This window comes from Notolabrus celidotus, chromosome 4 (assembly GCF_009762535.1).
Source record: "Notolabrus celidotus isolate fNotCel1 chromosome 4, fNotCel1.pri, whole genome shotgun sequence".
Classification (NCBI taxonomy): domain Eukaryota; kingdom Metazoa; phylum Chordata; class Actinopteri; order Labriformes; family Labridae; genus Notolabrus; species Notolabrus celidotus.
Genome location: NC_048275.1, coordinates 16,330,752 through 16,343,141, shown reverse-complemented (window position 1 = coordinate 16,343,141; position 12,390 = coordinate 16,330,752). Strand labels below are relative to the sequence as shown.

General features: G+C 44.3%; 1 protein-coding gene across 1 annotated transcript; it reads left to right on the top strand.

Annotated features, from left to right (window-relative positions):
- klf5a (Kruppel-like factor 5a) lies at positions 1 to 9,851 on the top strand. Its single transcript, XM_034681156.1, has 4 exons — positions 1 to 450; positions 1,500 to 2,607; positions 3,927 to 3,986; positions 6,731 to 9,851. The coding sequence occupies exons 1-4, from the start codon at positions 286 to 288 to the stop codon at positions 6,907 to 6,909; spliced, it is 1,512 nt and encodes a 503-aa protein (XP_034537047.1). The 5' UTR covers positions 1 to 285; the 3' UTR covers positions 6,910 to 9,851.
- Positions 9,852 to 12,390: the final 2,539 nt, after the last annotated feature.

Below are 12,390 nucleotides of genomic sequence, written 5' to 3'. Positions count from 1 at the left end.
CCCTTTTTTAAAGGTTTAGTGGGAGGTGCATGTGCTTTATTTACACTGTGGCCGCTCCGCCCTACAACCAGGAGATAGAAAACTGTCTGCGGGCCGGCAGAGGGAATGAAACAAGTGGAAGGAGATGTAGCAGACATAACTCCACCACCACCACCACACCACCTCACCGCACTGTTCACCTCGTCGCCTCCACTCCCTTTCCCCCCATCTCAGAGCGGCTGTAGCATCCTCCTCTTTGCATAACAAGACGAAGGCTCGTCTGCGGCGCCGCACCGGAGCAGCTTCATGGCCGCGACCCTGACGATGAGTGGCGGCGGGCAGGAGGACCCCTTCTACCCGCTGCCGAAGGCGACTCTGTCCGCTGGATTCCCCCTGGAGGAGTCAGTGTTGTTCGGCTTGGATTGCAAGATCACAGACTCGGACAAAGCTGGACAACACGACTACACTCAGGTACAAAACCACCTTACCGACTTTACACATTAGTGATGTATTTCATGGAATGGGCGTGGCAGAGTGGTTGTAGATCCAGGTTGTTTGCTTGTTTGTGTGCAGTGGACTCTCAATTACAATCGGCCTCCTCGTGGGGTGTTAATCATCCCTGTGTTTTGCACGATTTGTGGTAATATGCGTGCGACCATGTAGACGTGAAGCCCAGCCGCTGCTCCGCCTGCAAGCGCATTCACCGCATGTTTTCTATCTGTGCCAGCCAGTTGGCCAGCAGTTGTTGGCGTCCCCCTCTCACCATCATACCACACTGACAACAACTGACTCCAGCCATGGGACAGAAGAGGTCCCGGCAACTCTGTCCCACAGTTAGCAAGAAACTTGTGCAGCAGCAGCAGCAGCAGAGTAGAGTTAGAACAGCTGGTGTGATCAGGAGCCTAGAAATAGCAGCCCATCCCCAGACTGCTGCTGCTGCTGCTACTGCTGCAGCGGACAGGGAGGCATGGGTGTTTCCCCATTCCCTTTCATGTTGCTGTTTCATCCTCTGCTGCAGGGCTTCTTTAACTTTTCAGCTACTGATTCAGATTCAGTGTTAATTGGACCACAGAGCTCAACATGAGCAAGGCATTCTGTGACCTTAAGTTCCTCCTCACCCGTGATGTGGGTGATGTGCTGCTTCTTTGGACTTATGTATTAAACAGAAATTATTATTTTTTTGTGTCCTGGAGGTTGTTCGATTTGTTTCTTGATTTCTGTGAAAATGTGACCCAAGCTTCAGCTTGAGTGTGCAGTGCAAAGGTTTCTGAGTTCAGCATTGCAGGCAGAGAGGGAATGTGGCAAGCGCTTATTGATGACTACTTGATAAATGTTTCAGCGGTGACTGTCCTAACAAACCTTTGTCTTCTCAAAAGAGCGCCTCTGATAGTTCCATGATGGATCACAAGAAATGCCTCTGTAGTAAGGGGTGGATGTATTTTAAAAAAAATGTACTACACGTTTAGTTTTTTTGTTCTTAACCAGACATTCTTTCTTTTTGTTTTTGTTTTTATCCACAGGCAAAGTGTGAGATGGACAGGTATCTCTCCCCTCAGTCTCTTTCCCTTCCGCCTCCATCAAACAGCCAGCAGAAGTCACAGAGAGACAGCAACAACGTGTTGGATCACTTCTTCACTGACGACCACAACGGGGCTCCCTACACCCTCAACATGAATCTTTACCTCCCCGACGTCACCTACCTGAGGATGGGCCTGTGTCAGCAGACGCGGCCCCCTCAGCACCAGAACCACACAGCTCTCACCCAAATCAAAACAGAATCTGCCTCCCCGTGTTTCTCCCCCAACCTGCAGCTGCACTGCCCCAACACTACACCCACCAGTGCCTGCAACACATCAGGGCACGGCCCCAGCAGCATTGCCATGGAAGCTTCAGCCATAAACATGACGCTAACAGGGTTACCAGATTTCACCAGTGTTTTCAACCAGTCAGGAGGCAGCCGCGGTGGCGATTCAGTGCCGGAGGTGTTTGTCAAACAGGAAATGTCATCACAGTTTGATCAGCATTCCCTCAACCACCATGACAACGGCGGCTCTCTGTTTCAGCTACTAAACTCCGGCATGGACCATCACCATGGCAATGGTATGGAGGCTCAGCATCAGCAGCATCATCATCAGCAGATACAACACACTTCCACTTCCACAATCCACACACCTTTCCATGAATTGCCAGTAGCTTCTTCTGCATCCCAACAAGAGCAGACAAAGTCGGCCTACTGTGGTCTGGGTAGGGGTGCATACACACATCCTCACGCTCAGGCACTACCACATTTCCTCCAGCAGCAGCCGCCCTACCTGCCGCCCTCTCCGCCCAGCTCAGAGCCCGGCAGCCCAGACAGACAGAAAGAGCTGCTAAACGCAATGTCCCCTCCTCCCTCATACGCAGCCACCATCGCCTCCAAGCTGGCAGGCAGCACCCCTGGACTGGGACCCGGCCCAGGCCCAGGAAGCTTAGCCCTGCCCCACACTACAGGTCCCACACCAGTCCCAGGCCATGCTCCTGCAGCAACCTCAGCACCCACCACAGCTCAGACCACTGTGCCTGTTCGCTACAACCGGAGGAACAACCCGGACTTGGAGAAACGACGGATCCACCACTGTGATTACCCAGGTTAGAACAACAACGACACAGCCCTGCTAATGTGCGTGCATGCTGATTCTTGTCACTGTGGCGTGTTTATTTTTACTCTGCACTGTGGTCAGGTGAATATCTGGTCACCCAGCTTTAAGAATGCCAGTTGTATTTTAGGACTACTGTGCATTTCTGAAAAATTATACGCTGTGTGTTGAATGGCTTTCCCAGGCCTGTGAGTCACATTATGTTCCACTGCCACAACAGAGCGCACACTAACCTGGAATTGAAATATTTTGGCAGTGGACATCATAAGATAAAGTCTTTCATTCACTGTCTGCATTAAAACTAATTTGCATATATCATCTCACCTCAAACAACTCAGGCACACTCATTGGGAGAGCTCACATTGTTGTGGCTTTAATGTCACTGCTGGTATGTTTGTGGAATGAACCTTTGTGTGTGTGTGTGTGTGTGTGTGTGTGTGTGTGTGTGTGTGTGTGTGTGTGTGTGTATCTGTGTGGGTGTGTGCTAATTAAATAGAAATTGAGTCATTTCACCTTTCTTATCCACACATATTTGCATACAGTCACACTTAAGATCACTTACGCACATTATCTTTTTTGACTGGCACACACACACACACACACACACACACACACACACACACTGTACGATGTGCAGCTACTTGTAGGAAAGGAAATGTCAGCCAGCCTGTGGCAGCATGTAAAATAGGCTTAAGCAGAGCCTCCTGCAGCAAGTAAGCACATGTCTCACCTCTTAAAGTCAAATGAAGTAGATCCATCATATCCACAGGAGGACAGATCCACACTCTACCAAGTGTATATTAGGCACACGGCTGCTAAAGCTGCTCACTAGTTAATCTTTGCAATACATAAAAAGCTATCAGTTCCTTCTTTAAAATCAGAATAAATCTGCAGAAAATCCTTCAAAATCCAAGTGTACTTTCTGACATTGTAATCTACATATTGTGTGTGGCACCATGTGTAGAATCTTGGTGTTACCTCCAACTTTAAATATCTTGGATTTGATGCCGAACGAGCAGGTGCAGTGAACAGAAGTTTTCAGTAAAGCTTTCTTGAGTAAAGTTGACTAAAACTCTTTGTAAATATAAAATACGTTTTACCAAACAAGCCTGTGTGCTTTCTGAAAATCTGAAAAACAGAAACAAACATTTTCTATATCTCATTCCAAACAGCTTCTGTTCTTCGTTAGCTCACATTTCTAGCATACCGCAGCTCGGTTTATTGGGTAAACACATATCTGACACGTTATTTATCATTTTGGATTTGGACTCAGCCTTCTGTTTGTGTTTATCTCTCTGTGTGTGTCATCAGGCTGCAAGAAGGTCTACACCAAGTCGTCCCATCTGAAAGCCCACCTCAGGACTCACACGGGTAAGAGATTTCTCTAATTAATGCTGCTTTTTTAGTCGGCAGCCGTCAAAAAGTGACGCTGCCCACATGACTCGTATTTCGGTTTCTGCGCTGGCACCATGTTGCTAGGCAGAGTGTTGTGTTCCTGGCATGTGTGTGTAAATGTATCCTACCCCATTCCCATCCTCTGCCCAATATACTATTCCATCAAAACAGGTGGAAGTGACACACTTCTGCCAGGGGATGACTCTCCGACTATGTGGGCAGCACTAGACGCGTGGTGCCATCTTTCTTAGGATCCCTCCGCCTGTTCAGACATCAGTGTTTATTTGTTTTAAAACACTTTCCTGAGTCTAGTTTTGGCTTGTTTGCCACTATGAATAAACACAAGATCTGTCTGTGCAGATATAAAAATATCTTAGATCATCTTGTTCATAATATCCCCACTTCCCTTTCCCTGTTTTCCCTCTCAATCCATCTCCTCCTTTCACATTTGGATTTCATCTATTAGTTTTGGATGAAAAAAGTCAACAAACAGCACTTAGGTGTTGGGCCGCACCTCAGTACAGCTAACAAAACAAAGCTTCTGTTGATATCTACGCATTCCTCACTCATCTGGACACACACATTCACATAAAGCAGACTTTAACCGCTGCGTCTGTCCCACTTATGATTGTGAACGGCTTGTTCAGAACATGGTTGTGGGTGTGCGTGCCTCACATTTCAGCGTTGGGAACATGACACGACAATTAGATCTGGCATCATGCATGCTGCAGGCTGATCGTGGTTATTGCAGTTATTACAGACCGCAAGAAGAGAACACGACACGTAAAGAGGGATGTAGAAGCAACTTCCATATCCTCTCTGCCTTTGTCAGTCCGGCTTTGTTATTTTTAACCCTTTATTCTCTCACTTTTATTCATCTAATCATCCTCTCTTCTGCTTTGTGCAATCCTCACACATCTGACACCCTCCCCCCTCGCCATTTCTATCTTTATCTGTTACTCATTCTACTTCTCTTATTCAGCTGCTTGAATGCATGCTTGCGCACACACTCACTCACACACACAAACATATGTCTACACACACCTGTCAGTAATCTGTATGAGATGATTCCTAATGCGTTTGGTTCCCCATGGGAGTTGCCACTCTAATCTCCATCAACATCCATTACCCTGATTGTTTGTGTGTCTGACTGTGTGTGTGTGTGTGTGTATGTGTGCGTGTGCGTGTGTGTGTGTGTGTGTGTGTGTGTGTGTGTGTGTGTGTGTGTGTGTGTGTGTGTGTCATCACAAGTCCTCCTCCCAGTTTACTCCTTTTTTTTTTCTTAGTGTCCTTTTTTTGTTTCCTCATTGTGTTCAGTTTTCAGGTGTGTGTGTTTCTCAGTTTGGTGACGCTCTGATTAATCAGGAGGTCACAGGATTGCTGTGGTTGTTTTAGTGAAGCTGCAGAGCTTGCTGTGCTTGTTGGATCGCTTAGTTCATTCAAATTACCAAAGAAAACATGAATTCCTGCTCAAATTCCAGCGGTACCCAACATGTTTATAGTTTTGTCTTGCCCAGGTTTAAATCTTTGAGATGTTTTCGAGCATCAACCCTTTTTTTATGTAGGTGAAAGGGAAATTACAACTTTTATAATATTCTTCCAGTTTCTTATTTAAAAAAGCCACACTGCTTACAGCTTTAACCTATCTCTTCAACTAAGTAACATCCACTCAAAGTGTTCAGATATTTGTCAACTATCCAGACTTATGGGGACATTTATGTTGGAAAAGACACAGTTGTTGTTTTTTGAGATTTGCAGGATATATTCAAACATTTCTCACCGTGTTTCTGATTATAGTAAGTGCATCTAAGTGTTAATAACAGGTATGAAAAGAAAACAGGCCTACCAACCACCACATTTAAATTCCATTATAATTATGACCTCGGGCAATGTGACTTGCACAAGGAAGCAAGAAAATGTTACCTTAAAAAGAAGGTTATCTCACATACCCTTTTCAATCTGAGACGACCCAAAGAAAGAACCCCCCTTTGTCGGTTTTAACAGACATACCTGACTACATATAAAAGGTAAAGAAGCTAATGTGCACTATTACACAATAGTGTTTCCTGTAAAGACATCCTGTTCACCTCCTCTGGGTTTTTTTTGTGGCAGAAAAGTCAGAAGTTTGAACACAACAGCAAAAAAATAAGTGATTTTATTTCTGTGTTTTGAGTGAACAAACCTTTCAAACCCATGTTTGGGCAAGGTAACCAGGATTATAAATCGTGCATCACAGGGTGGAGTGAAAGTCGAAGGCAGTGCTGAGGCTGCAGGAGACAAGTCACACTAGTTTTCCTTAACAAAGTGCCCGAGGCTGGAGCCAAAGATTATTCAAATGGCAGAGTGACAGAGAAACAAATTACATCCAACAAAGACCAGCGAGCAGAGACAGACAATGCAGACAAGTTGTCCGTGGGAAACCTGTGCAGTGTTGGTGTTGATGGATGCCTGTGACAGTGTTGTGACTGTATATGTTGTTAAACGACTGGACTTTGCAGAACAGCCTGTTTCCCCGGTACCTCCACCCAACTGTATGAATCATGTAATTCAGGGAGTTAGCCTTTGTTTTACTGATGATCAGTGTGAGCAGTGCTTAAAAATACACAGATACTTCCTTGCTCATAAAGGGCCGGACAGCACATTTAAGCAAGCTCACTTGTGCAAACTATTTTTGTTTTGCTGCACCCCTTCACACTTTCTGTTTCTCTCCCTTCTTCCAGGTGAGAAGCCGTACAGGTGCACATGGGACAGCTGCGACTGGCGTTTCGCTCGTTCAGATGAGCTGACACGTCATTACCGGAAGCACACGGGCGCCAAACCCTTCCAGTGTGCCGTCTGCTCACGCTCCTTTTCACGGTCCGACCACCTGGCTTTACACATGAAGAGACACCAGAACTAGCAGCATTTGCACACACACACACACACACACACACACACACATTCATTCACACACACACATACATTACAAAAACCCAAGCACTATCCTGACACACATAAAGCACTCATTCAAATCCCCCAACTCTCCAACAGCTACAGTTTTACAAGCTGCCGGATGCAGAGCGGCTTTCACTGACACCACAGCTCCTCCTGGTGCTGCTATCATGTGCTCTAACGGTATGATAGCCTAACAGATGCGTTGCTCTTAACCCAGAGTTGGACAGCTTGGAGGTTTGAAATTAGGAAGACCTGAGTAGAAGGTCTCTAAACCTCTGGAGGTAGTTGGTAAATATTGGTTTGGACAGTAATGAAGAAGAAAAAGATTAACAAAAAGAAATGGTAGCTCTAAAAAGGTCTCCGGTCCATTTGAACTCTTTTTGTGTGACTGGAATGAAAGCACTTACCACTCAATACTTGTACATCTTTTGTTCCTGTTCTAACAAAGAACTGGCTTCATATATTTTTTTTTTTATAAAGGAGAAGTGTTTGCTTGCTAAACTAGCCAAGCCAAATCTTTGTTTACTCTTTGGTTTGTTAGTTTCTCTTATGTGACTGGAATATCCAGATTTGATCCTTTGGTTTGCACTAGAATTGGAAATCCAAGTCTGAGCCTTTCTGGCCCGTACATCTCATTCACCACTGGAACGATCACTATCACTACTGGACTGAATCTCTGTGAACGCCCCACAAATCATTGCTGTTTCAGATATTAAAAATTGAAGGCATTTATACTCTGGAGAGAGGGAAGACAGGGCAGGGAATAAAAAGGAGAGCGGGGAGGAGATGGAGAGATAGAAAGATTTTAGATTTTATAGAGAGAGAAACAGGGGGAGGCGGGTTGTTGCTAAAGAGCAGCAATTAAATGATGAATTATTCATGCTGCCTCTTTGATGGATTTCCAACCAGATGTAAGCAGAACCCTTAGACGAGTCCAAGAACTTGCTCGGTTAAATCAGAATCGACTGTATTTGATGCACAAGCTTGCATTAATCATCTTAAAACAACAATTCCTCTTTCGTATCCAGCATTTTGACCTATATCAGATGTTTTACCAAAGTATCGTTTTCATCATCAACACCTTATTAAGTGCCTCCTTCTCTGGTTTATGTGTGTTGTGTTCACTGGTAGCAGATCAATGTAGACAGACCTTTTAAACACACATGGTGCTGTTTTTATCTCTTAATCCATTAGATCTTTAGGTTCAGTTTAAAAACAACAACAAGGTTTACCCATCATTCATTCTTATTTAACTAAAGGCTGGGCTCAGGCCTTTTCATGAACAACCTGACATCATGTGGAACTTTTGTTCGACTGTCCTGTCTTTGAGGGTTCTTGCTCTCTGACTCTGTACACAACTAACTTGCAACTGGGCTTTATCAGATAATCAAACATGGACGTGTGTTTTTGTCAAAGGGTAGGTCAAAGTCTTTCTTAAATCTGTACTTACTTGCCTGTTACTTTCATCTGAAGAATAACTAGTTACTCCTCTTATGTCTACTGCTCAAGAAGTCCCCGCTTTGACACATTGCAATTCTGCAACAGTACCGCTCATGGAAGTTCCACCGTCACTACGCCTTCGTACTTACACACACTGCAACATTGGTCTACCAGTGTGTGATTTCACTTTGTGATACGGCGTTACAGAAAGGCAAGCTTCACAGGGTGTGAGCTTATGTGTAGGCTCAGATGCTACACATTGCTGTTGATTTTCCCCTTATCACGCCTCTGTTGCGGCCTGAATCAGAGGCAGAACGACCTCACCCCACCTTTACGCCATTGTGTGTTACACAGTGCAGATGAGGCATAACAGGGGTGTAAATATTGGACAGTGAAGAAGTGATAGGAGACCAAATCAAGACAGGAAGTACAAACATTCAAAGGCTTATCCGCCTTCTGCGCTGGCGTCATAGTCCCGAAAGCTGTCTGGAAACAGAACATACAACACGCAAAATATGGAGTCTTGGGTTTCGCGTCACGCTGAAGTGTTCAGTAGTAACCGTAACTGAAGTCACTCCAGGTTCTTCTTGAGCTTGAAGAATACCTACTATGTAGCAGAAGCTCGAAAAGTCAGCCTAAAAGAAGTTCTAAGAAGTATGACTGTTTGTTGTTTTTTCTTCACCAGAAAAGTGGTGGGTTCTTCAACTGTTCTTAGAATTTAGGCAACGCTTAAGCCTGAAGCCATTCAAAAGACAAAGTTTTTCTTGTTGAGCAGATAAGAGGGATGACATGTTTACTCTGGATGAATTTAAGAAGTAATTTTTCTACAACACTGAAGTTTTGTCTCCAGTCACTTCATTGAAATCACTCGTGTACAAGCTACAGGGTTGGTGAATAGAAGACTCTTGAGTAAGAGATATGAGAGTGTTGTTTTCAGACACATTTGAGTAAAAGTGACCCTATCCTTTGATACAAACTTGACCGTCCACTATGATCATGTGATTCAGCCAATGCCTCTAACTGTATTTGTTCATTCACTGCAGGTAGCGTAAAGATAATATAGCACTGTAATGTATCAAGGTAAATCTGACTATTTATTTGATTGTGTAGAAGTGGGGGTTGTATGCGATCAACCGTCTTTCTCCCCAGCAAAAAATGCCTTAATGTAAATATATGCACTGTAAATAACTTGATTTTTCTTATTTTTTTTCCCTCTTTTGTTATGATTTTGTAAACAAAAGGGCCAAAAGAGGAAAATGCCCTGCATCCAAAAAATATTTGAGCCTTTTTTTTTTTAATTATGTTCTCTTGTCAAAGATATTTTGATGCCATTGTTTTATATATTGTCCTTCCAGCGGCTTATTTTGTAGATTTGTTTTCTTCCTAGGTAAACGTTCCAAAGACAAAAGTTGTTTTTTTCTTCCAACTGAGTGAAGCCGAACCTAATAAAGTCAACTGACACTTTTACACATGTGGTGTAATTATTGTGAAGGTTTCTAATTTTACCTGCAAAAAAAATGAATGAGTATCACAGACTGTATAAATAATGGACGTAGTATCCGTGATGTCACCCATCTGTTCCTGAGCACTGTTTTGAAGCCAATCGTCAGCGGCAGCCATATTGGAAATGCGGAACTCAACCAGGCAGAGTGTGACGTAAAGGGGCGGAGTTTGAGCCTCCTAGCCAACAGCTATGTGTTCCTATCCGGGAAGTCAGTCATGTCCTTATTTGGGCAAAAACTTGTAATCTTAATATCTTCTGAACTATTGCGTTAGAAAAAAATTCACCCCCTGTACAGTGTGTGCCGATAGAGAAATTAGCTACTGTAGCCAAGCCGTTCTTTGAACCAGGCTGTAAACATGTTTATTAATGCTGCAAAGATCGTCTTCTTTGAATGGGTGTGTATGTGGTTTCCAGTATTTCTGCAGCCAGCCTCAAGCAGATTCTCGATGAATAACACTTCCGCATGGGCTTCATACTTTGAGACCGGAGGTTGCCGCTTGGTCAGTATGAAGGGTTAGGTATCGTAGGGACTGATGTAGGTGAAATCATTTCTTCAGTCTCTCTATTAGGTTTACATCAAGCCCGTTTTTTAGCAGAAGATTTAAACCAGAGAAAGTCACAAACACTTGATCTTTTAAGATCTAAACATGAGTTCTGTAGAAGTGTTGATCCTCCATGGCTGAGATTTTACTGTGGAGATTCGGCACACGTAAGAGTTCAGTTCCAGCAACAGTAGATAAGAAGGGGGGATGTAAAGGGGGGAGAAGCTCTTGTCCGGGACCTGCAAGTAACCTGCAGCACCCTTGCTGATCAGCAAACAATAGCTCTTTGATGTCCCAGCGAGAGACAATGGACAAGAAAATAAATTTGACCACCACTCTGGGACTGTAGGGGAATCCCACTGCATTGAACTGGACGTACTGCACACACATGCACGCACACGAACACACCATATGTTCTTGATTTAAGTCATAAATGTGACCCAGGGTCTCTGTTGTAATCTACCTCAGATGTCAGAAAAAGAGGGAGGTGGAGGGGAGAGAGTGAAAGCAGCGAAATGCAGAACAATCTAAACAAAAGAATCTCAGGGGAGAGCCAATCAACCACTTCCGTCCTCCTACATCTTCTCTCCTCGTTCTCCTCGTTCTCCTCCTCCTCCGCTATTTTTTTTTTTAATTTCATTTTTTTCTCTCTTTCTCTCTCTTTGTCTTTCCATGCACCGTATCCCCCTCTCCTCCCCGGTGGACAGGATTGTATGAAAGTCCAGGGGCGCTGCTCCACAGGTCAGAGTGGAGACTGTTCTCACAACCTGCTCCGCCCCTCATCTTCTCCCCTCTTTTTTAATCATCCACCTTGTCTCTCTTAAATCCCCTCTCCTCCATCTTTCCCTCCACCTTAAAACTCTTATTTCAGTCCCTCTCTTCTTTAGGCACTCGATTTCCCCCATCGCCATGTCCTCCCGAACACATGACACTGTAATGTTGCAGGTGTAGTTCTGAGAGCGCACATATTTTAAAGAAGGTAGGATAAAGATTTAAAAAATGCACACACACAAACACATACACACACACACACAGTGGTGATGAGTGGGAGCTACCGGTTCATGTTTTGGATCAACTAAATTAATGTCACACATCTGGAAGAAGGCTGCTGCTCCACCCTCTGCTGTGCTGCGTTGGTGTGATTCCCAGTTTCCCTTTGAGTGTGTGTATTTGTGTGTGTGTGTGTATGTAGGTATAATGTTCCACTGCTCCTCTCTACGAACAGACCACCCACTCAGAAGACCAATAGAAGGACCACGGGGAGTCCGGATAGACACACACACACACACACACACACACACACACACACACACACACACACACACACACACACCGCACGTACAGCTCCCTCCAAAGTCAACCCTTCCCAATAATTCTCAGAATAGAACATGTTGTTATCAGAGATTGCAGAGATACCACAACAGCTGACATGCTATCACAAAGTTAAAGATAATATCAGGAATTGAGGAGGGTTGTATTACCAGACGCTACGTTCATTTTTAAAAATGTTGCCTCAGGTGAACTGTTGAGTTGTTACAAAATGCAAAAAGTTTGAAATCAAATATCAGAGCCTCATTTTAGGCCCGAGACGGATTATAGAAGCAGCTCACCACAGGAGACTGACCACTTATGTCCTCTATAGGGAATGAACATGTGAGAGTTACAGTAAAGAAAAACAGGCACTAAAGATTTAAGATAACTCCAAAGTTACATTGCAGGGTCATATTTAAGTTCTCTTAGCCATGAATAGTGCAGGTTGAAACCTCTGATACAACCCCTGATAGCAAAATAACTAATGACGTATCAGAAGGCTCCTTAGCTAGGTAGAAAGATCCATGTATGTGTCTTTTGGCTCATTTCCACCAAGCGGTCTGATATGGATCAGTACAGTTTGGTACGGGTCGGATTGGCAACGCCTGATCCTGTTTTCGTTTCCACAGCCAACCGTGCCCTACTTGGT

Bases quoted from the DNA above. Each gene is read 5' to 3' on its own strand.
- klf5a (XM_034681156.1), top strand. From the start codon at position 286: ATGGCCGCGACCCTGACGATGAGTGGCGGCGGGCAGGAGGACCCCTTC. The intron at 451-1,499 runs GTACAAAACCAC...TTTTATCCACAG, and splicing joins GACAACACGACTACACTCAG to GCAAAGTGTGAGATGGACAG. The intron at 2,608-3,926 runs GTTAGAACAACA...GTGTGTCATCAG, and splicing joins CCACCACTGTGATTACCCAG to GCTGCAAGAAGGTCTACACC.